Source organism: Eretmochelys imbricata, chromosome 5, assembly GCF_965152235.1.
Source record: "Eretmochelys imbricata isolate rEreImb1 chromosome 5, rEreImb1.hap1, whole genome shotgun sequence".
Taxonomy (NCBI): Eukaryota; Metazoa; Chordata; order Testudines; family Cheloniidae; genus Eretmochelys; species Eretmochelys imbricata.
The window spans coordinates 73,425,611-73,451,135 of NC_135576.1; the positions used below are offsets into that span (position 1 = coordinate 73,425,611).

The following is a 25,525-nucleotide window of genomic DNA, read 5'->3' on the forward strand; positions in this document are numbered from 1 at the left end:
ACATAGCTGATTATTCAGGGAGCACAGTAAACTGGTAAAGAGCTTTAAAGGCTCTATAGGGTACATTGTGGTTGAAAGCTAGCACCCATGCAGTGTTATTCTGTTTCAGTTTAATTTTCCTGAAATAAACATCATTTGAAGAAGAAAAAAGCTGGGGGAGGAGGGTAATATCAAAGAAATGTTCCATTTAGCATAAGAACCACATAGTATGAACATAATGAGCAAAGAAAACAGAATACAACTGCTAGGCAACGATCTGGATTGAAACACTGCAGTTCTTGTAGAAGCTAATAACTGACTGAGAACATTGTGATAGTATTTCAGTCCTTGGCTTCAGATGCAGATTGCTGTAAGTGTCTTTATATTTTAGACATCTGCAGCTGTAACTGTCATTGGAAGTTTGCAAAAGCACAAGTGCTGAGTAATTTATACTAGTCATGACCTCTCAAACTGTCATACTTACTAGTGTGTCTCATATTCTTAGCGAAAAATTAAAATTCACAGCAGTTGGTTGTGTGTGTGTGTGTGTGTGCACGCATCAAGGTGGGTAGTAGTATATATGGAAATGCAGTGTGTGTTCAGAGCTCACATGCAATGGGCTGTTTCGGCTCATTTCTGTTTACTGTTTAGTTTTCTGCTCATATTTCCTGTTTTGAATCATCTGGAGTAGCTAGCTGGAGGTGAGCATGTGACCAGTTAGCCCATGAACCTGTCTGGGAGTAGCTTCCTGTTAAATTATTAATAAAAGGTTGCCTGTTAATCTGTTCTGACTGTGTGATGATTTAAACCTGTCTCTAGAGCAGCGTTTCTCAAAATGGGTGTTCTGACCCAGAAGAGGGTTGCAAGGCTATTGTGGTGGATGGGGGTGGTGGTCATGAGATGGTATGGTATTGCCACCCTTACTTTTGCACTGCTGTGCATGGTGGCACTGCCTTCAGAGCTGGGTGGGCGGAGAGCTCTGAAAGCAGCACCAACACCAGCAGCTGCATAGAAGTAAGGGTAACATGGCATGGAATTTTTGAGGGGTGGGGATCATCACAGCCTGAAATATTTTCAGAGGGGGTCCCAGCAAAAAAGTTTGAGAACCCCTGCCCTAGAGAAACAGAGTAGGGGCAGATAGGATAGCTTTGTTCAGAAGCATAGCTGCATTCTGGCTTGAGAAGCATCAGCAACCCCAGTGTTTGTAGGTGTCATGTAGTCCAAATACTGATGTTCTGTTGGTCCTCTGAGGCCGAATATGCTGCTGTAGAGCAGGGAGAATGAGAGTTGGATCTTCTCACCATAGAGGAAGTTGTGCTGGCATCAGTTTGTCAAAAGCCCAACAGGCCATCTGTAATGAGTGAAGGAATATAGAGAGGACTTTCAACATCCTGTTTGTACATTCCTCTCTCTCTCTCCCAGTTTCTATCCCACCCCTCTGTCTCACCTATCTGGGTGCCTGAGGCAGGTTGGCCCAGTTTCTTCTCCAGCAGTAGGAATCATCAGAGATGCTGATGTCATTCTCATTCTGACTTAACTGCCTATTGAGGAGTTGTGCCTATCTTTTGTCAAAGAGAGTTGTACTCTGGGAAATCCTCCTGGATCTCTATCTTCTCTAGCATTCTTGGGTGGCAGTGGTGTCCATAAATAGCTTTTGCTAGCTACATTTGACTAAGGAGTTACAACTTTTACTTTTATTTAGGTCTTGCAGTAGTTATTTATTTAGTCAACGTCTCCCTTTATCTAGGTTACGCCCCCATTGATGTAGTACGTGAATGCCTACTCTGTGCTCTCCAAATTGGATTACTAAAATGAACTCTATATAGGGCTACTTACGGAGACCCCTCAGAAGCTTTAGTTACAGCAGATTGCAGCTGTTTGCTTGCTTTGTAGTGCTACCTGTAGGGAGCTTATTAGCCCCATAGATTACATTGGCTCTCATTTTATATCTATAAATCCCTTGGGTGCTGGCTATTTAGAGATTACCTCTTTCCTTATGTATCATCCTGACAATATACATCAGATGAGGTGCTCCTACTAACAGGCTCAGAGTTGAGTTCTGAGGGACTAGTGCAGGGGCAGGCAAACTTTTTGGCCTGAGGGCCACATCAGGTTTTGGAAATTGTATGGAGGGCCGGTTAGGGGAGGCTGTTCCCCCTATCTGCCCCCCCCTTGCTTCTTGCCCCTGATGCCCTCCTCTGGGACTCCTGCCCCATCTAACCCCCCTGTTCCATGATGGCCCCCCCAGGACCTCTGCCCCATCCACCCCGCTTCCCTGACCCCTGACTGCCCCCCACTGCCCCATCCAACCTCCCCTCCTTCCTGACTGCCCCCCGGAACCCCTGCCCCCATTCAACCCCCCTGTTCCATGCCCGCTGACTGCTCCAACCTCTATCCACACCCCCGCTCCCAGACCACCACCCCAAACTCCCCTGCCCTCTATCCAATCCCCCCTGCTCCCTGGCCCCTTACCGCGCTGCCTGGAGCACCAGTAAGGGGGCAGGGGAGGTTGGATAGAAGGCAGGGGAGTTTGGGGTGGTGGTCAGGGAGCAGGGGTGTGGCTCGGGTTGGGGCAGTCAGAGGACAGCGAATGGGGGGAGGGGTGTTGAATGGGGGCGGGTTCCTAATTTAAAAGATTAAATAAGATTGGTCCCAAAACCGATCCCTGAGGAACTCCACTAGTAACCTCCTTCCAGCCTGACAGTTCACCCTTCAGTGTGACCTGTTGTAGTCGCCCCTTTAACCAGTTCCTTATCCACCTTTCAATTTTCATATTGATTCCCATCTTTTCCAATTTAGCTAATAATTCCCCATGTGGAACTCTATCACATGCCTCACTGAAATCGAGGTAAATTAGATCCACTGCGTTTCCTTTGTCTAAAAAATCTGTTACCTTCTCAAAGAAGATCAGGTTGGTTTGACACGATCTACCTTTTGTAAAACCATGTTGTATTTTGTCCCAATTACCATTGACCTCAATGTCCTTAACTACTTTCTCCTTCAAAAATTTTTCCAAGACCTTGCATACTACAGATGTCAAACTAACAGGCCTGTAGTTACCCAGAACACTTTTTTTCCCTTTCTTAAAAATAGGAACTATGTTAGCAATTCTCCAGTCATACGGTACAACCCCTGAGTTTACAGATTCATTAAAAATTTTTGCTAATGGGCTTGAAATTTCATGTGCCAGCTCCTTTAATATTCTTGAATGAATATTCAAGATTCCTTCTGGGCCCCCCGATTTAGTCCCATTAAGCTGTTCAAGTTTGGCTTCTACCTTGGATGTGGTAATATCTACCTCCATATCCTCCTTCCCATTTGTCGTCCTACCATTATCCATAAGCTCCTCATTGAAGACTGAGGCAAAGTATTTGTTTAGATATTGAGCCATGCCTAGATTATCCTTAACCTCCACTCCATCCTCAGTGTTTAGCGGTCCCACTTCTTCTTTTTTTGTTTTCTTCCTATTTATATAGCTATAGAACCTTTTACTATTGATTTTAATTCCCTTTACAAGGTCCAACTCTACATGGCTTTTGGCCTTTCTCACTTTATCCCTACATGTTCTGACCTCAATAAGGTAGCTTTCCTTGCTAATCCCTCCCATCTTTCACTCCTTGTAGGCCTTCTGCTTTTTCTTAATCACCTCTCTAAGGTGCTTGCTCATCCAGCTTGGTCTACAACTCCTGCCTATGAATTTTTTCCCCTTTCTTGGGATGCAGGCTTCCGATAGTTTCTGCAACTTTGACTTGACGTAATTTCAGGCCTCCTCCGCCTTTAGATCCACAAGTTTTTCAGTCCAATCCACTTCCCAAACTAATTTCCTTAATTTATTAAAGTTAGCTCTTTTGAAATCAAAAACCCTAGTCACAGATCTATTTTTGTTTATGCTTCCATTTAGTTTGAACTGAATTAGCTCATGATAGGTCGAACCAAGGTTGTCCCCTACAACCATTTCTTCTATGAGGTCCTCACTACTCACCAAAATCAAATCTAAAATGGCATCCCCTCTTGTTGGTTCAGCAACTACTTGGTGAAGGAATTCATCAGCTATCTTATCCAGGAAAATCTGAGCCCTATTATTATTACTAGCACTTGTCCTCCAGTCTATATCTGGGAAGTTAACATCTCCCATAATCACGCAGTTTCCATTAGTATTTACTTCATTAAAAACATTAAAAAGGTCTCTATCCATATCCACATCAGATCCTGGCGGTCTATAGCACACCCCAACCACTATCCCAAGGGAGGCTCTAGTAGCTTTCTTCCTCAATGTGATTTTTGCCCAGACAGACTCTTATCCATTCCATCACTTTTAATTTCTTTACAGTCTACCTCAGCATTGATATACAATGCTACTCCACCACCTTTGCCTTTATTTCTGTCTTTCCTAAACAACACATACCCTTCAATACCTGTAGCCCAATCATGACTACTATTCCATCATGTTTCTGTTATCCCTATAATATCTGTTTTCACTTCCTGCACCAGTAGCTCTAGTTCCTCTATTTTGTTACCTAGGCTCCTCGCATTAGTGTACAAACATCTTAATTTTTGCTGTTTGGCCTCGCTCACATTCTTTACCCAATAAGGCACAGACATTCTACAACCAGTATCACCTATTAGACTGGTATGTACACTACCCTTCCTCCTTATGTCCATTTTCTTCCCTCTCAATGTAAAAATCCGGCATGGAGATTACCTGGACATCTCCCAACCATCTTCTCCAGATTCCTAGTTTAAAGCTCTCTTGATCAGTTGTGCCATCCTCCATCCTAGAAGTTCCCTCCTTACCCAGGTGAAGTCCATCCTGAGAGCAGTCCTCTGTCCATGAATGCTTCCCAGTTGTCATACATCCCAAAGCCCTCCTTATAGCACCAGTGCCTGGGCCATCTGTTGAGCATCATAATCTTGTCACACCTTTGTTGCCCTTTTCTAGGAACAGGCAGAATCCCACTAAAGATCACCTGAGCCTTGATTTCCTTAAGCGTCTTCCCCAGCCTGGCATAGTCTCCCTTGATACGTTCCAGCGAGAATCTAGCTGTATCATTTGTTCCCACATGAAGGACAATCAGTGGATTCTTTCCTGTTCCCGTTAGGATCCTCTTCAGAGCTAGAGTCTGTTGATATTCAGGGAGCAATGGAAGGCTTATGTATTCAGTGATGAATGGGGGCTGGGGTGAGATAGTAACGAGGACAGTTCATGTTATGCCATTTGTTGGTTTGGTTGATAGGTATTTTCTACATGCTCCCAGAAGTTTTGTAATGGGTACATTTTTAGAAAAGAAACAACCAACTAAATAGCCTAGTCATGTTAATTATAGCCTTAGCACTTTGTTAGGCCTTTAGGAAAATTAAAATGCATCACTTATAATCTATAGTGTTGTCAGTCAAAATATATAATTATACATACAATATAATTACAGTTGGATAATATGGGTCTTTGTTGGGCTTGTCTTCATAGAGATACTACTTTCATCTCCCTGCCATAAAAATCTCTATGTACCTTTCTAATACCACACTCATCACTAGGGTATCTGAGCATCTTATGCTCAAATAAATTTGTTAGTCTCCAAGGTGCTACAAGTACTCCTTTTCTTTTTGAGAATCTTATGGCATTAGAATGTGTCTGACCCAAAAGTGGTGCTGAACAGGAATCATGACAGAATTTCAGCTTATGACAGACAACAGAAGTTTGATTTGGCTGAAGTCAGTAACACTAACTCCCAGCCAGACATTCACTTAATTATCAGGAACAAGGTGGGTGAAGTAGTATCTTCTATTGGACCAACTTCTGTTATTGAGAGACAAGCTTTTGAGCCACACACAGCTCTTCTTCAGGTCTGGAAAAGGTACTCCAGCATCGCAGCTAAATGCAAGGTGGAACAGATTGTTTAGCATAAGTAGTTAGTACATATTCTAAGGGACCATTCAAGGTAGAGTGGCCTGTTACCACCTCTGTAGTCAGAAGACATTCTCTCACCACCAGAAGGTGGTCCAGTAAAAGGTATTACTTCATTCACCTTGTCTGTCTAATATTCAGGGACTGATACGGCTACAACTACCCTGCTTCATGGAATGCTGGTATTGGCTAGACTCCACTGGTTGCTGCCTTCAGTCCCCCGAAGTATCCATGGGGCCACTGCCCAGGATGGTGTGCAGCTCCTCGTAGAAGCAGCATATCTTTAGTGCTGCACCAGAACAATGGTTGATGTCCCTTTCCTTCTGGTACGCCCACCTCAGCTCCTTGATCTTAGCATGTCCCTTCTCCTACATACCACGAGCAATCTGCCCGCAGATATCAAAGTTCCTATGACTTGAGCAAAGCTGCAACTGCATAGCCTCCTCTCCCCACAGACCCAGCAGATCCAACAGCTCCAGTGTATTCCATGAAGGAGTGCGTCTGTTGCAGAAAGCCAGCAGGATCAGCTGTGAACATGTTGTATGAACAGTCCAGGCCGAGCAAATGGAAAGAGGAATTTCAAAATTTGTGGGCCTTTAACTGGGAAGAAGTGCATGAGGGGCAGCAGAGTTCAAGCTGCTCACCAGAGAGGTCATGATGGGCATTGTGGGACACCATCTGAAGGCCAATTAGGGTGACATAAACAAGCATAGTGTCGTACACTGTTACTGTGTCGCTCAAACTACATTGCAAAAATATCTGTGCCTCTTATCAAGGTGGTTTTATTTTGTCGGCATAGCAGGGAAGTTACGTGGTCAGATGAGCATTTCAATGTGTACACCACTGTTTTATTGATGAAAGCTGACTTTTGTCGACAAAATTGTAGTGTAGACAAGGCCTGAGTAGAACCTGATAGGATGGCAGACTGTGATCAGCTACATGCTCCCTTTGGGCTACAGAGGAACTGCAGGATTTAGGAGTCTCCACAAATTTGGTAGAGCATGGAATGGCAGGGTATAAGTTGTCCCATGGAAGCTTGCAGACGTAGCGAGAGGGTCATTTTTATTTCGGGTCACTATCTAGTTTTCTTTTAATTCTTTTAAAAACACATGACAGTACCACATGTTGTGGGAATGTCTTCTGGTTAAACATGTAGAAAGAAGTTGGTACTAGAATTAAAATAATTTTGGGCTTTAGCAATCAAACATCAGCCAAGAACTACATATTAGGATATTTACTGTTGAATTTGGGCCTCTCTGCAGCATATTGTTCATGGTTTCTGAGAGCAGCCACAAAGCGAATGATTCTACAGATGAAAATAAATCATGGCACAGAATAGAACAATAATGTTCTGACTTCTTTGACCTAGTGGCCAAAGGGTTACTTTCTCCAAAGGGACCAACTACCTGAGTTTAAAGAAATGGGAGCTCCATTTTTAGAAACATTTGACTAAGGAACTCCAAGGCCCAGGGGCCAGTCCAGACCTGCTTCCCCTTGCTTCACCCCCTTAACTCTTTCTCCACCTTCTTTTTCCCCCTGCTTTCATACTTTCCTTCCTTCCTTGTGTGTGTTTCCACCCATAAGTTGCAAAGCATTTAATTATTTGATTTCACAGTTAATATTAAGGTTGTTGCATATACATATTAATGGTATGTTGTACATTACAGATGGTAACTTTAATTTTAGAAAAGAAACCCCCCCCAAAATTATTTTTCTATTGTGATTTTGCTATTGAAAAGTAAAAAATTTTAAAAAATTAATAAAAACCAGACAGTAATTAAATCAAATGGATCAACGTACACAAAAGAGCTCTACTAACCTTCAGAATTAAAATCTTCCTCCCTTGATCCACCCACCCCTTTAAGGAAAGTAGATAGGACTTGTACCCTGCACTGTAAAGCAACAGAACAAGGTTCTGTTCATGCTGATCACAGTTTTGTTTTATAATCCTAAATCCAGTCTTTACATACTCTCCTCTTAGCTGTCTATCTGATGCTGCCAGCTGCTCTAGTAGTTGCTGAGCAATTGTAGTCAACATTGTCTGCGTTGGACACTGTACTAGGTCACTAAGGAATTTCAGGGGTTCTTCAGTGGCTAGGAAAATCCCAAGGGGACTGGAGCAAGACTTGTTCTGGAGACCTTACCAGACCTTAGAGAGGCCTGACTGACAACATTTCAACCTTAGACAATAGTATTTATTCATTTCTGAATGTTCGGCAAAGCTGAGTATCAGCCTCCATACAGATGTAGTACCTGGTCAGTCAGCAGGGGGTCTCCCAGCAGGTGTTTGTTTTGGTACACAATATAAATGAGAAGAGATTCATAGCCAATAAGAAGTTTCACTCTGTTGTCAGCGTCCCTGACATCATAAATATCACAATGAATAAATAGGCCCTGATCCTCAGCTGTACTAGGGGCACCTTGTGTAACTCTATTGGTGCAAAGCAGCCCGAAGCTAGTGTGCTACAAAACCACTGTAGCAGCTCCTACATCACAGCCTGCTAGTTGGTTGGTGTAGGGTGCATGGCCAGAGCTTCCCATTGTCTTGGTGATTCCTAGCTGCCATAACAGCCCCTGAAGGCTATTGTATTGGCTGTATTTTAGAGCAAACCGAAGGCTGCTTTAATATAGGTGCACTTGGTCTGTCTGTGGCAAAGGCCTAGGATCGGGGAAGTGTAAAACTAGCTAATGGGGCCACCAGAACTACAGGTGGTGTAGGGGCAGAGGGCCCTATGGGGATCTGATGGGTTTAGAGTGGATATACCTCCTCCTCCCCATGGGGGCAAATCCCCTTCGCAGCAAGATGATGTTGCAAGGGAGCTACGTGAGGGAATGCATATGGAGATTTCCTCCCCAATTTCACTTCTCTTTGGTTTTACCACGATAGGCTGATGTGGCCTGATTGTGCATAGCATTTATATATATTATGTTCAAAGCACTGTACAGACATAACTAATTCCATAACACCTTTGTCAGGAAAGTGTGAAAGTATTATTCTCATTTTAGAGAGAAGGAAATTGAGGCAGCAGGAGAAATTGCTTCTCTGAGGTCACGCAGCAAGTCAGGATTAGAATACAGGATCTCCTAATGTCCAACTGCTATTGAACAGATATTGTGCCAAGGATCAAATCCTACTGTCTTTTCTCCTCAGCAAGGGATAACTGGTTTTGATCAGAAGTTCATGGTTACCACTTGCATAGAACAAGTGATTTCAGAGAATGAAACACTGACACAGAAATGGGTATTAAAAAATATTAAAATACCCAAATGTTATGCTTCCCTTTTCATTAGAAACAGCGAAGACTTTACTACTGGATTAATACTTCCTTCGCTCCCCATCAACATTACACAAGTGCACTTAAATCTGACTTAAACAATTGAATCATAGGCGTTAATCCTATCATGTACAGGAAAAACACATACCAGTGTAGATCCATTTTAATAAATCTGGGGAAATATGCCTAAGAACTGGGATATTGAAAGTGTTTTAAACTTAAATAACTCAAAATTATTTAACTTCTAAAATTACTCCCTTCCTTCTTTTCCAACATGAATGCATGACTCTTATCTTTAAGAGAGACCAGGTGGGTGAGGTAATATCTTTTCGCTAACTTCTGTTGATGAAAGAGACAAGCTTTTGAGCTACAGAGAGCTCTTCTTCAGGTACATCTTATCTCTAAGATCTTCACAGTTTCCCAAGTTCCATCTCTCTATGCATCACTTTGTCAGTTTTTTCTTTAAGATTTGAACAAAAAACAAGTTTAGTCAAAAGAAATTGAGAGTGTTTGTTTATTTTAATTTGTAAAATGCACCTACCCATTTGGTCAAGATGCATAATTAGAAAATATATGCTTTTTAACAATTGCAAACATGACAAAAGTAGTGCACACATATTTTGAGATTCTTATTTCTTAAGATAGCAGCATATATTTTGTAGGGCGCCGAATATATTTCCCTGGTTTTGTAACACTTGTAAGTATTTTTAATATATTTATATTTCTGATCTAAAGATTGTTATTAATAGAATAGCTTCCTTACAGGATGTCATCCTGTGCCGCTTTTGTTGGCTCTCAGTAGCAGCCACTGTTAGTACTACCCTGTTTATTATTTGTTTCCAGTAGCAGCTACAACATGTGAGGAGCTATACAAACTTAAAGGAAGACACGGTATCTGCCCAGTAGAGCGTACAATATAAAGAGAAGCCAAATAGATATGGGTAGGGGAAGTGGCATATCATAAATAAAAGGGTCAAGGTGATGATTGGCCACATCTTGATAATACTGCTGAAAACATACAGATGTTAAGTAATAAAAACAATGACAGGTTTCAGAGTAGCAGCCGTGTTAGTCTGTATTTGCAAAAAGAAAAGAAGTACTTGTGGCACCTTAGAGACTAACCAATTTATTTGAGCATAAGCTTTCGTGAGCTACAGCTCACTTCATCGGATGCATAAATTTGAGCTTATGCTCAAATAAATTGGTTAGTCTCTAAGGTGCCACAAGTACTCCTTTGCTTTTTGCGAATAAAAACAATGTCTTTATGGGAAATTCTTTCCACCATGTTTTCTGTGGGTTAGTTTCTCAAAAGAAGGTGTTTCTCTCATACTTGAGATGAGTAAGTAAAATGAGTTAACTAATTTACCTCCTTCAATTTAATTGTCGATTTAACTGTCTTTATGCATGTCTTTCATCATTCCAATAGCTCTAGTGTGTCTCATTTATTCTTTCTTTCTTCCACATTGCTTGCTGTTGCCTATATTTAGACTCCTGGAAAATCTTCTCCACTTGTTTAGCAAAGCCAGGACTATCTTCTTCCAGGGCATTAATGGCTTGCAGGACACAAGGAGTCTTCTCTCTAGGAAGTGGATTATTCAGTGGCCTCAGTGGTATGACAGAGTTATATTTATGCTGTTTGTTAAGAGCGTTCATCAGGGAGGCATAAGACTGGAACTCACACCAAGCCTCACTCAAGAAATGTTCTGTCAACAGAATAATAGTCCATGCTGACCTATTCACAGCATCATTTAAGTTTTGTAAGAAATGTCTACCACTAGGCATTTCAGCAAAGATTATTCCAGGTTTAATACAAAAATTATTTTGTAGCAGATGCCGGAGTCGGCTGGCTTCATCTGCATCATTCTGAGCATGCAGAATCACAAACTTGTAAAACACATCCTCAGGATCCTCATCACTGCTGAGAATTTCTGGAACACTTGTAGCGATCCCTTCTATGTCAAGAGACAAGCCACACAATTCATGATTTTGCTTGAAGTCTCTCTCGCCTGCACTCACATTGGTATCCTTTTCTGTGTTATTTGGTAGAGGGGGAGGATTTCTTTTGGACTTAGTGTTGCCCATTATGATAAACATACACGTCAGAAGATGTGTTCATGTGGTTAACATCTACTCATTTCACTCTAAAAAACAAAAAGTAAAAAGCTGTTGGATCTTATGACAACCTAAAAAAGGCATTCATAGCAATCTAGAAATAACCTGAACTGTCTGAATTGGGCTATTATACATCTTAATGAAAGATAGCAAAAATGCTGAAAGGGACCTGGTGGCAAAAGTGGACAATAAATTATATGAGCGAGCAATACGATATTTCAGCAAAGAAAAAAGTGTTGTTAGACTACAGCAGCAGCATGTCATGGAACAGAGAGTTAACTGTCCAACTATATAGATCTCTGGTAAGATTACACCTTGAATACTGTGTTCACCTTAAAGATGTTCACCAAAAAGATGTCAGCAAATTGGAGTAAATTCATAGAAGAGCAAGAGCCCATGTATTATACAGTATGTTAGATCTAAATTATGCAACAAGGCTCCCTCCATAAATGCACTGAATTCTGCAGAAAACCAGGAATTATATGTGACAATGGTTAGTTGATTATAAAGCCATTTGATAACCTTCAATTTTATTGAAATTCCAAAAATATTCCCACAAAGTTCTATTTCTGTAGATTCATACAACGCAAATGGAGATTTAGAGTCTGGTTCCCTTCCCACAGAAGTCAGTGAAAAGCTTCCAATAGACTTCTATGGAAATTGGATTAGACCCACATAGCCACATACTTGTATTATACATATGGCCTTATAGAAGAGCTATAAAAATGTTTAAAGAACTAGAAATGACCGAGGAGGAAAGATGCAAGTATGCATAGACTGGTGAAACAATAATTGAAGGAGACATCGTAACACAATTTATAAACATATGACGATAAATGTAAAAAACAAGGAGGGATTGGAATTGTTTTTAGAATGGGTAAAAATGGTATGATGCCCAGTGATTAAATGAAATTAAGAAAAGAACAATTTAGGCTGGATATCAGAAAAAAAACCCTTCTGGTTGTGAAAACTATTAAGTTATGAAATAGTCTCTGCAAGGAAGTGGTGGTGGACTCTGCTAGTCTCACTTTGAAACTGAATTAGATAAAGCACTATAAATTGTTTGGGATCCATCCTGTATTGGCTAGCATTTTACTATTTAATGTAATAGATCTTCCCCATCTCTAACCTATGTGAAATGGCACAATGAAAGCAAAGGGAAACTGGTAACCCTTTTGTACTTTTAAAAAAGATTAAGTTTTCATCATTGATGCAAGTGAATAAATAAATAAAAAAAAACAGATAATATTATGCAGAATATTTTTAGTTAAAGTGCTGTACAAAGGGTTAGCTATTCATTTGGAACATGCCAAGGAATGTGATTCAGTTTCTGTGTGCTCCAGTAAAGGGGCATCCATATTTCCTGAGTGACATATAAGTCATGATGTTCTACTAACGATAGAGCGACTGCTTTGACAGAGCCCTAGCAGAATGACACTGAAGGGGATCAAGAAATCTATACATACACTGAAGAAAACAGATGAACGATTTTGTAATTCCTCATGAAATGATGACCTGAGCTAACAAACCAAATCATTGTAGTGCGATTTTAGTATCTGGTTTTTTTCCCATGCAGTTCTTTCCCAAAAGAGAACATTGCTAACTTTCTGTTTTAGTGCATCACTCCAAGATGATTTGTGTTTCCCATTAAAACCACTGAAACATGATAGCAGCATACTTTTAACTAAAACTTGGTCTGCTCTGTCATGTAACCAGAATTCAATCAGCTATTAAAAATGTCACAGCCATAAGCTATAGACTTGCTTCTACTTTAAAGTGATTATTATCTGTTAATAATATAGCACTAATGAAAATTAAGGAGTATATGGCAATTATTGAATTGTTTTGTAACACTTCTCTTTACATGTAGATTAGTGTCTAAAAACCTTGATACCTTTTCTGGGATTTTAATAAAATTAAATTCATCCAAGGTGGACTACTGGTTTGTATATCTATTGATTAAAATGCTTTCCTATTTATTTTGACAAGTCGTATTGACAACAGCATCATAAAGCACACACATTTCTGCAATAATACAACACTACCTTGTATTAAATAGATGAGCTATATTGTCATCTTATGTTTGCTTTTTAGAAAGTAATATTGTGAAATGGATCATTTCACCAAGGACCATATTGCTCCAATCCTATAAACATTTACCATGTGAATAGCCTCACTGATTTCAAATTAATGAAAAATATTTTTAAAAAAACTGACATTTCAAAGGATATTTATTCCTGTTTATTAATATGCCCTAGAAGCTTTAACCTAGCTTTGGTGCCGTAACAATTTATTTGTCCTCCACAGCACACATACAGACTTGTTAACGTTGCTCAGTGCTGAGAAAGAAATTGTTTTTGAAAAGTTGCATGAAAATTGCACAAATTTTGCAAACAGATACAGTATAACAAAAAAAGTTAAACCAATATTTTGGCCGATCCACCATGCAAATACCTAAATGAAAAGCAGTTTGCTCTTGCATTGCCCGTACCTGCTGTATTTTTTTTTTTGAAGTGCTGAAATTCAGTTTTTTTTCTCTTTGCAATATTGGAACAGATTTTATTTTAGTTGGAACAGCGCCACCTTGTGACACATACTTACAACAAGAAAAGGAGTCCTTGTGGCACCTTAGAGACTAACCAATTTATTTGAGCATGAGCTTTCTGATGAAGTGAGCTGTAGCTCACGAAAGCTCATGCTCAAATAAATTGGTTAGTCTCTAAGGTGCCACAAGGACTCCTTTTCTTTTTGCGAATACAGACTAACACGGCTGTTACTCTGAAACCAATACTTACAACATAGCATCAGCATGTACATCATCCTTTATATTAAATGTATGTCAACATGTTTTACAGAATTAATACTTGGCCAAAATGATCCATTCCATTTCAATAAGCAGAAGAGTCTGAGATCCAGCAGATCCTCACCTAAGACATATGGGCCTGATTCTGTTTTAATACTGTTTTTACAGTGGTATAATTCCACTGACCTCAGTGGAGTTTCTCTTGATTTACACTGGTATTAGCAGAATCAGGTCCAGATGATGTGAGGCTACAGCTCTGGGTATTTTCTTCTTCCCTTGGACCAGAAGGAAACTACTGTCCTGGAGTTCTGGACAGGGCAGTGCTCCACAGAGCAAGAGTGGGAAGAGGTAGTGCTGAGACTCAGCCAGCAGTATCCCTTGAGGAGAGGATGATTTTGTCCAGATTCTTATAACATGAAGGGTCAGATTATTACTAGTCACTCTTTGGCAAATATGCATTTTTGTTGGCAGAGCCCAATAACGAGTGTTTCTTCACAGGGAGAATGTATCTATGTAATTTCTTATTCTCCCAAATGATTTTTTTTAATAAAATTAAAACTTTAAGTAAGAACACAGTGCCAATTTGGCCCCAATTTCTGTAATTTAACTTTTGCCAGAATAACATTTTATCTTTTTAACTACAGAATGGAGAAGCATTTGGGGAAGGTTTACACAATGCTGTCATACTTTTTTCAGTAACAGGAAGGAGAAAAAAAGCAAGTTACATATTACAAAATATATCTAGGCTCAGAAGGATTTGTGCATATCTTCTCTGAATTTCACCAGATATCAATATTTAGTTTTTAATGCTGATTAATAATTTGTTAATTATTTTAATAGAATAAAAGAGTCATTCCACTCTCACCGCAACTCACACACACTGGGTTGAGTGTCCAGAACAAACCCCCTTTCAGGGTTTCCTTTAGTTTCAATAAAAATGAACTATAGCCAGGCTTGACAGAATATTTTTTTCATAATGTCAATGGATAATATCAATGTTTATTTGTAAGCATTTTAAAATATTTAACTTTTCACAGTTGCAAGAAATTACAGGGATCAGATATTTATTTAATGACAGTAGACATTGAGATTCAAATAGTTAAAGCTTTATAAACTGCTATAACACAAACTGTCAGCATCATGTCCAGTTATACAAAGTAAATCATACCCATTTTTACTTCATACCTGTTTGAATTCATTCACTAATCTATTTGCAACAACCCTAATTTAAAAAAGTCTAAATCACTGGATATTTTAATCTAATAAAGTTCTCATGCAGTATTTTCCTTATTTTGCCTATCTGTAAATTTCAGTTATCAATGGAAATGTATTTTCATCCATTTGAGAGCGTATGATGAAACCAATGTTTACTGACATTTACCAACAAAAATCTAATCCTTCCAAGCCTTACTATACTCTGAGCTCCCCCCTGAGAAAGCTGTTTCTAGGTGTTTTCTCCCCAAGAATTCCCCTCTCACTTCCAAGTCCCTCCTTTCCCAGAGCAGAAGTTTTTAATGCTGTAGACTTGAACTAAGGAGACTATGCCCTAGCTAAGGGGCGGGCAAACTTTTCGGCTCGAGGGCCACATTGGGTTTCTGAAATTGTATGGAGGGACAGTTAGGGGAGGCTGTGCCTCCCCAAACAGCCAGGTGTGGCCCGGCCCCCTATCCAACCCTGCCCCGCTTCTTGCCCCCGATGGCCCCCCGGGACTCCTGCCCCATCCAACCCCCCCTGTTCCCTGACCACCCCTGGACCTGGACCTCCCACCACCCCATCCAACCCCTCCTCTCAATCCTGACTGCCCCCCACCCCTGGAATCCATGCCCCACCCAACCATCCCTTCTCCATGTCCCCTACTGCCCCCGGAACCCCTGCCCCTGATTGCCCCCCGCCGCCCCATCCAACCCCCCCTCCTTCCTGACTTGCCCCCCGGGACCTCTGCCCCCATTCAACCCCCCTGTTCCACGCCCTCTGACCGCTCCAACCTCTATCCACACCCCTGCTCCCAGACCATCCCCCCAAACTCCCCTGCCCTCTACCCAACCCCCCATGCCCCCTTACCGTGCTGCCTGGAGCACCGGTGGCTGGCAGCGCTACAGCTGCGCTGACCAGAGCACGCGGATAGGCAGCCGCGCTGCCCTGCTGGAGCCAGCCACGCACCGCGCAGCACAGAGCACCGGGTCAGGCTGGGCTCTGCAGCTGTGGTGCCCCAGGAGCTTGCAGTCCCACTGCCCAGAGCATTGTGCCAGCAGCACAGTGAGTTGAGGCTGCAGGGGAGGGGGAACTGCAGAGGAGGGGTCGGGGGCGAGCCTCCCAGGCCAGGAGCTCAGGGGCCGGGTAGGAGGGTCCCGCAGGCTGGACGTGGCCCACCTCTGCCCTAGCTTCTAGTTTGATTCTACAGAATGGTGCTACCTCTGCTTTCATGTATGTTACATTCCTCAGAGTAAACTTGAAAAATCACACTTTGATCTGAAAATTTGTACCTACTATTGTTACAAGTAACACCAAAAAGAGCTATAACTGATATTTTTTTTCTCCCAAAAATCTATTTAAGTTAAATTTCAAAAGACTGTCAAATGCTCCAAGTAACCCATGGGAATACATGAACCTGGGAAGGGTGACATGATCCTTTGTGCCCCCACCACCAGTCACCTTTCCTGACTGTCAAATTTATACCCACGGATGTGGATATCCACAGATAGAAATCTGTATCTGCTGAACCGCAGGGCTCTCCCGGGAACTGCATCAGCAAAAGGAACAGAACGTGGGGCTGCCCGGTGGCCCCATGCCGGCAGCTCTTCCGGCTCCTCCACCACCCCCAACCCTGCCCACAGGCCTTCCACACAGCTATATCTCCTGTCTGGGGTCTGTACAGCCCTACTGGAACGGACAGGGCTGGGGTCGGAATAGAGGGGCCGGAGGAGCTGCCTGGGTGGCCCCACATTCTGCTCCTTTCGGCGGTGTGGTTCCCAGGAGAGCCCTGTGGTGTTCAGCGGATACAGAATATGTCTTTCCAATATGGTGTGCCAGCAATAAATGATCGTACCGGCTTATTTGCACCACTGCTTATGCCCACCTAGACTCTTGTTTAATCTCAAGTGTAAATAAATGATGGGGATGGGGGACTTCAGCTACCCAGACATCTGTTGGGAAAATAACACAGCAGGGCCCAGATTATCCAACAAGTTCTTGGAATGTATTGGAGACAATTTTTTATTTCAGAAGGTGAAGAAAGCTACAAGGGGAGAGGCTGTTCTAGATTTGATTTGGACAAATATGGAGGAACTGGTTGAGAATTTGAAAGTGGAAGGCAGCTTGGGGAAAAGTGTTCATGAAATGATAAAGTTTATGATTCTAAGAAATGGTAGGAGGGAGAACAGCAAAATAAAAATAATGGGATTTCAAGAAGGCAGACTTTAGCAAACTCAGGAAGTTGGTAGGTAAGATCCGATGGGAAGCAAGTCTAAGGAGAAAAACAATTGAAGACAGTTGGCAGTTTTTCAAAGAGACATTATTAAGGGTGCAAGAGCAAACTATAGCACTGCATAGAAAAGATAGGAAAAGACCACTCTGGCTTAACCAGGTGATTGTCAATGATCTTTAAAAAAAAAGTCCTACAAAAAGTGGAAACTAGGTAAAATTACAAAGGATGAATATAAACAAATAACACAAGTATGTAGGAACAAAATTAGAAAGGCCAAGGCACAAAATTAGATCAAACTAGCTAGAGCAGTGGTTCCCCAACTTGTTCCGCTGCTTGTGCAGGGAAAGCCCCTGGCGGGCCAGGCCGGTTTGTTTACTTGCCGCATCCGCAGGTTCGGCCGATCGTGGCTCCCAGTGGCCGCAGTTTGCTGCTCCAGGCCAATGGGAGCTGCTGGAAGCGGCGCGGACCTATGAAGTGAGCTGTAGCTCACAAAAGCTTATGCTCAAATAAATTGGTTAGTCGCTAAGGTGCCACAAGTACTCCTTTTCTTTTTAATGAGTTCTTTGTTTCGGTTTTCACCAAGAAGGTTGGTGGTGATTGGATGTCTAATATAGTGAATGCCAGTGAAAGAGAGGTAGGATCAGAAGAAGCTAAAATAGGGAAAGAACAAGTTAAAAATTACTTCGACAAGTTAGATGTCTTCAAGTCACCATAGCCTGATGAAATGCATCCTAGAATACTCACGGAGCTGACTGAGGAGATATCTGAGCCTTTAGCTATTATCTTTGAAAAGTCATGGAAGACGGGGGAAAAGAAGAGGAGTCCAGTGACATCTTAAAGACTAACAGATTTATTTGGGCATAAGGTTTCGTGGGTAAAAAGCCCACTTCTTAGATTTCAGAAGACTAGAAAAGGACAATTATAGTGCCAATGTACAAAAAGGAAAATAAGGATAACCCGGGGAATTACTGACCATTCAGCTTAACTTGTGTACCCGGAAAGATAATGGAGCAAATAATTAAGCAATCAATTTGCAAACATCTAGAAGAAAATAAGGTGATAAGTAACAGGCAGCATGGATTTGTCAACAACAAATCTGTCAAACCAACCTGATAGCTTTCTTTGACAGGGTAACAAGCCTTGTTGATGGGGAGGAAGTGGACGACATGGTATATCTTCTTATATATAAATATAAACTGTGTCACACAACCTTCTTATAAACAAACTAGGGAAATGCAACCTAGATGGAGCTACTATAAGGTGGGTGCAAAACTGGTTGGAAAACCATTCCCAGAGAGTAATTATCAATGGTTCACAGTCATGCTGGAAGGGCATAATGAATGTGGTCCCCCAGAGATCAGTCTGGATAAGTTTCTGTTCAATATCTTCATCAATGATTTAGATAATGGCATAAAGAGTACACTTATAAAGTTTGCAGACGAAACCAAGCTGGGACGCGTTAGAAGTGCTTTGGAGGATAGGGTTAAAATTCAAAATGATCTAGATAACCTGGAGAAATGGTCTGAAGTAAATAGAATGAAATTCAATAAGGACAAATGCAAAGTAATCCATTTATGAAGGAACAATCATAAATCGTTTGTCGTATACAAAATAGGATACGACTTCCTAGGAAAGAGTACTGTGGAAAGGGATCTGGAGGTCATAGTGGACCACAAGCTAAATATGAGTCAACAGTGTGACACTGCTGCAAAAAAAGGAAACATCATTCTGGCATGTATTCACAGGAGTGTCATAAACAAGATACGAAAAGTAATTAATTTGACGTAATTAATCTGCTGTACTCCGTGCTGATTAGGCCTCAACTGAAATATTGTGTCCAGTTCTGGGTGCCACATTTCAGGAAAGATGTGGAGAAACAGGAGGAAGTCCAGAGAAGAGCAACAAAAATGATTAAAGGGCTAGAAACCTTCCCTATGAAGGAAGACTGAAACATGATAACCGTTCTCAAGTACATAAAAGATTGTTACAAAGAGGAGTGAGAAGAATTGTTCTTCTTAACCTCTAAGGATAGCAAAGAAGCAATGGGCTTAAATTGCAGCAAGGGAGGTTTAGGTTGGACAACAGGAAAAACTTCCTGTCAGGGTGGTTAAGCCCTGGAATAAATTGCCTAGGGAAGAGAATCTCCATCAGCGGAGATTTTTAAGAGCGAGTTGGACAAACACGTGTCAGGAGGAAAGGTCGCGATAGTACTTTATCCTGCCAGGAGCGCAGGGGTCACTTGCTACATCAGGTAGCAGTTTCTTACAATAGCCGTTTCTTACACTCCACCACATACCGGTAACTGCGACCACTGGCACATTCCTACAGGGAGCAGTTTAAGACACGACACCGGCTGGTGCCTGAGCGCAGGGAGCGGGGTGGGGCAGCGAGGCAGCCGCAGGGCAGGCGGTGCGGGACGCGCGCAGGGGAGGAGCGGCGGGGCCGCGCGCTGCGCAGGGTCTGGCCGGGGCGTCGCGTGGGCCTGTAGCTCAGGGGAAGCGGCTGGGGCCCAGGCTTTCGGCGGGTCTCCCCCCAGGAAGGGAAGCGCCGCGGGTGGAGTCTGGGGCGCCCCGCCGGAGTCACTTACCGGGCAGAGGGGCCGGGGCCGCTGGTCCTTTCCCCCAGGCGGAAGCGGTGACACTGGCTGGCGAGGGGCCAGGGCGGGGCCCGGCCACAGCGCGTGTGACCGGCAGGACCCCGCCCCCTCACGCCGAGCGCCGCCGGGAGCGCCCGGCGCGGCCTGCCTCCTCCGGGGAGCCGACTCGCCGCGCCTGACTCGGGGCCCGCGCTGGGCTGGCTGAGCCGCGAGGGCTGGCAGAGCCAGGGCGGGCACCATGGGAGCCAGGCCCCCGCCTCCCTTTTCTGTTCTTCCTAAACGGTGAATTGGAAAGCGGCTGGAACATAGGTGCGCACAAGGGCATCCACGGGTCACGTGAGAGATTAAAATGTCCCGTCCCGTCCCCCAGTTTGGAAAAGCGACAAACCCGAAGAAGAGCTCGGTGTATTGGAAGCGTGTCTCTTTCACCCCCCTTAGTTGGGCCAATAAACGGTATCACCTCACCCTCCTTTGCTCTTCATGCGTCAAGGCGTAAGCCAGCCGCCCTTGGGAGGCCTTCAGAAGTTTTCGTGGTGTGGCATGTTACCGCATCAGTTCCCATTTCAGGGGTTCTTTCACCTTCCTCTGTAGCACCCGGTACTGGGCACCGCCGTACCCGAATGAGAGAACACTGGGCGCAATGAACCTCTGGGCCCAGTGGCAGTAGTTATAGAGGAGGCTCCAAAAAGTGATTTAGGCGTTGTTCCATTTTAAGGCACCGCTGTGACCCACAAAACTCCCACTGGGCTGCGGCATAACCCCGTGGGCTCCTAAAGTCACTCAGCTCCTATGGTTTTGCCTCTGGGCGTGCACTCTGCAGCCCCACTTGAGGTGGCTGAGTACCTGACTCCTGCCTGAGGATGAATACTGCTGCCTCACTTCAGATGTTCAGATGCCTATCTCCCACTAAGCCCCAGAGCAATTCACAAACTGGGAAAGAGGCATTCAGCCCCTTAAGTCATATGGAGGGACCTAATCCAGTAGGCCACTTGCGAATATGCTATTAGATTGGACCCCTCATGGAAGCTTCACACAGAACAGCCAGGACTCATCCGCAGAGGAGGTTTTAATCTTATGGCTCAAGTACTTGCCTAGAATGTAGGAGACCCCTGGTTCAAGATCCCTTTTGCCAGCTGAAGAGGAATTTGAAAGGGCATGTGGCACTCTCAGATCAAGTTGAATAGTTAAATATTAATTGGGGCAGACAAAGAATGATTCTATAGCCTAGTGCTTAGGGTACTTACACAGGGAGTACCAGGCCGGATATTAGGAAAAACTTTTTCACTAGGAGGGTGGTGAAGCACTGGAATGCATTACCTAGGGAGGTGGTGGAATCTCCTTCCTTAGAGGTTTTTAAGGTCAGGCTTGACAAAGCCCTGGCTGGGATGATTTGTTGGGAATTGATCCTGCTTTGAGAAGGGGGTTGGACTAGATGACCACCTGAGGTCCCTTCCAACCCTGGTATTCTATGTTTTCCCCCCAAATGATGGATCTCTAGCAGACCAAGGGACTTATCTCAGAGAGAGGTGGGGCATAGGACACAGCTGTAGCATCAGCACCTTCCATGGGCTAATTTAGGCAGTTCTCTTCTTAGCATATTAGCTTTGTGGATTGTGTTCTTGGGTGCCTGCCTCTCCCTATTCATTTTTTTTTTACCTTATGCCCAAAGCAAGAATTTATGTAGTTACAGGTGAAAGCACTGGTGAACACAGGAGATCTAACAGCAGGGATAGGATAGAGGCATCAGGTTCAGCTGTGGTTAGAGAGGGGAGAATGGGATGGGCAGAAGTTATCCCCCCTCACATCTCCAGGACATGCACAAACGCAGCTCAGGGCCCGATTCATAGTTGCCCTGAGCCTTGTGGCATCATTTTTACCAGGCCCAAGTGTGAGCACAGGGTTGGAGTGGCAACGTCTATGCACTGGGGTTCATCCACAGGGACAATGAAGAACTGGGCCCTGCAGGAGGTCTGGAGTGGGTTTAGCAGGTGACATGACTCATGCCTGTTTGCTCCAGGAGTCACAGACCTCTGTGGCTAGCTTGGTATCAGTGGGCAGGACTGTACAGTGGGGGACCTGAGAATGCAGGCCCCTGGATTGCCAGGGCTCTGGGCTGTTGGGTGGTTACAGTGTTGGGTGAGCAGGGGCTGTTACAGCTGGAGTTTCCCTTGCAGCTTCTCCACCAGGGCCTGTAACTGGGCACTGACATCCTACAGGAGGGGTGCAAACTACTGGCGGACCTGCTCAGCAGCCTGGTCTAGGGAGTCCCACACCTCCTCAGCCTTCTCCATATTCACTGTTAGGCAGGTGTTCCTATACCCAAGCTTTGTGGCTCATAGTCTTATACTGGTGGGAGAGTGGCACTCTATGGGAAAGAAAACATAGAAACAAATATAGTAAAAATATTAAATGAATCAAACAGTACCATGGTTTCTCCATGGGTAGAAATGCCATGCTTGCATAATAAATAATAATAGAAGTAGGAACATACTACTGACCACTTGCCCTGGATGAGGATAGTGACTATGAAATGCTCAGGGAGATTAGAGGCTACATGAAACAGAAAACCCAATAATAATGGGGGATTTCAACTATCCCCATTATTTTCTGGGAACAAGTCACCTCTGGCCAGGATGCAGAGAAAAAATTTCTAGACACCATGAATGACTGCTTCTTGGAGCAACTACTGGGATTCCCTCTGATATCTTTTCCACTCAGCTTATTAAGAATACTTTTTCCGGTTTGGGATCCAAAAAACTCAGACTGCACATTTAGTCACTCAGGTTCCTTTATTTGGCATACAGCAAAGCTCTACTGAGCTGAGCAGACTCATGCATAGGTGGTGGGTATGGGATATATCTCACATGCAAAGTTACACAGCAAACCTCTTCCTTTATATGTATTTGCACATTGTATAGCTTTTACTACATATTGCATCACAAGTTTTTGGACGGGCATGGTAACTTTGCAGGAACTAATCTCTGGGCAGCATGCTCTGTCCATGCTCAATTTACGCTTTACCTCTTATCTACATTCTTATTTTGGCCATTGTGAGTAAATGGTGAACTGGATGTTCTCCCTTTTATCTTAGCTGGCTCAGACATTTGGTCTTTTTAGCCTACTGACTTATTTACTTACCTTAGTTAGCACAAATAAGGTAGTTCTGTTTAGTTATGTTTTCAGCCTAATCATCTGTTTACCTCCCTAATTCTATCCTCCAAGAAATGAGGCCTCCCTCCAAGTGCGAATTACACAGCCCAGCCTCAGCTACAGCAGCTAGTCCTGGAATCCTTTAGGAGAGAGGCAGTTCTTCATTTAGTCCGAAGTGCAACACAGGATCTGGTTCAAGAGGTGAATTATAGCTGAACTACTCAGTAATAGCGACTATAAGGTAATTAATTTAGGGCTGTCAAGCAATAAAAAAATTAAAATAACTGCATTCAGAAATAAAAGTGTAAAACTTTAGAGCTTACAGATCCACTCAGTCCTACTTCTTGTTCAGCAAATGGCTCAGACAAAAGTTTGTTTACATTTGTAGGAGATAATGCTGCCCGCATCTTGTTGAAAATGTCACCTGAACGTGAGAGCAGGCGTTCGCATGGCACCATTGTAGCCGGTGTTGCAAGAAATTTACATGCCAGATGCGCTAAATATTCGTCTGTCCCTTCATGCCTCAACCACCATTCGAGGGGACATGCATCCATGCTGATGATGGGTTCTGCTCGATAACGCAGCGCAGACCAATACATGTTCATTTTCATCATCTGAGTCAGATGTCACCAAGAGTTGATTTTCTTTTTTTGGTGGTTTGGGTTCTGTAGTTTTTGCATCAGAGTGTTGCTCTTTTAAGACTTCTGAAAGCATGTACCACACCTCATCCCTCTCAGGCCTGGTCTACACTGGGGGAGCGAGCTGAGTCTATCTAAATTATGCAACTTCAGCTAAGAAAATAGCGTAGCTGAAGTTGACACTACTTACTATGGTGTCTTCACTGCAGGGGGTTGACTGCTGACGCTCCCCCATTGACTCCGCCTACGCTTCTCACTCTGGTGGCATACTGGAGTTAATGGGAGAGCGCTCAGCAGTAGATTTATTGCGTCTTCACTACATGCGATAAATCGACCCCCGCTGGATCGATTGCTCCAGAGGTAAGTGTAGACATGCCCTCAGATTTTGAAAGGCACTTCAGATACTTAAATCTTGAGTCAAGTGCTGTAGCTATCTTTAAAAAGTACCACATTGGTACCTTCTTTGCGTTTTCTCAAATCTGCAGTGAAAGTGTTCTTAAAACAAACAACATGGTGGGTCATCATCCGAGACTGCTATAATATGAAATATATGGCAAAATGCGGGCAAAACACAGAGCAGGAGACACATGATTCTTCCCCAAGGAGTTTAGTCATAAATTTAATTAACACATTTTTTTAATGAGTGTCATCAGCATGGAAGCACATCCTCTGGGATGGTAGCCAAAGCATGAAGGGGATACGAATGTTTAGCATATCTGGCATGTAAATTTCTTGCAATGCCAGCTACAAAAGTGCCATGTGAACATCTGTTCTCACTTTCTGGTGACATTGTAAATAAGAAGTGGGCAGCATTATCTCCTGTAAATGTAATTGGCTGCACAAGAAATAGGACTGAGTGGATCTGTAGGCTCTAAAGTTTTACATTGTTTTGTTTTTTTGTGCAGTTATGTAACAAAAAAAATCTACTTTTTTAAGCTGCGCTTTCACAATAAAGAGATTGCATGGTACTTGTATGAGGTGAATTGAAAAATACTATATCATTTTTACAGTGCAAATATTCATAATAATAATATGAAGTGAGCATGTATACTTTGTATTCTTCGTTGTAATTGAAATGAGTACATTTGAAAATGTAGAAAAACATCCAAAATATTTAATAAATTTCAATTGGTATTCTACTGTTTAACAGTGTGATTAAAACAGCGATTAATCCCCATTTATTTTTTAAATAGAGGTTAATATTTTTGAGTTAATTGCGTGAGTTAACATCTTTTGGGCGGCGGGGGGAATACCAAAGAAACACACCACAGTAGCATTTAACTTCAAAAAGGGAACGACACAAAAATGAGAAAGCTAGTTATGGGGAAATCAAAAGGAAAAGTCACAAGAGTGAAATGTTTGCATGGAAAATTTTTTAAAACACCATAATGGAGGCTCAAACTATATGAATAAATAAAAAAAGAGGACCAAAAAGATACTACCATGGCTAAACAGAATAAAAATGGCAGGTAGACACAAAATGGCATCTTTTAAAAATTGGAAGTCAAATCTTACTGAGGAAAATAGAAAGGAACAAACTCTGGCAAGTCAAGTATAAAAGTATAACTAGGCAGGCCAAAAAAGAATGTGAAGAGCAACTAGCTACAGACATAAAAACTAACAGCAAATATTTTTTAATTACAACA

The 25,525-nt window shown here is 42.7% G+C and overlaps 1 protein-coding gene across 3 annotated transcripts; it reads right to left on the minus strand.

Annotated features, from left to right (window-relative positions):
* Positions 1-1,042: 1,042 nt before the first annotated feature.
* On the minus strand, positions 1,043-20,197 carry TICAM2 (TIR domain containing adaptor molecule 2). 3 transcript variants are annotated; one of them, XR_013346178.1, is made up of 2 exons: positions 20,083-20,157; positions 1,043-1,330 (listed from the first exon to the last, which is right to left on the minus strand). XR_013346178.1 is itself a non-coding variant. In XM_077817339.1 (2 exons), the coding sequence occupies exon 2, from the start codon at positions 11,248-11,250 to the stop codon at positions 10,585-10,587; it is 666 nt and encodes a 221-aa protein (XP_077673465.1). In that variant the 5' UTR covers positions 11,251-11,297; positions 20,083-20,197; the 3' UTR covers positions 9,653-10,584. The 3 variants fall into 3 exon arrangements, 2 of the variants coding, with proteins under 2 accessions (XP_077673465.1, XP_077673466.1); XM_077817339.1 differs by lacking the exon at positions 1,043-1,330 and adding an exon at positions 9,653-11,297 and having other exon boundaries at positions 20,083-20,197; XM_077817340.1 differs by lacking the exons at positions 1,043-1,330; positions 20,083-20,157 and adding exons at positions 9,653-11,297; positions 18,469-18,521.
* Positions 20,198-25,525: the final 5,328 nt, after the last annotated feature.

What these genes read in the sequence shown, in the direction of transcription:
- TICAM2 (XM_077817339.1), bottom strand. Translation starts at nt 11,250, where the DNA reads ATGTTTATCATAATGGGCAACACTAAGTCCAAAAGAAATCCTCCCCCT.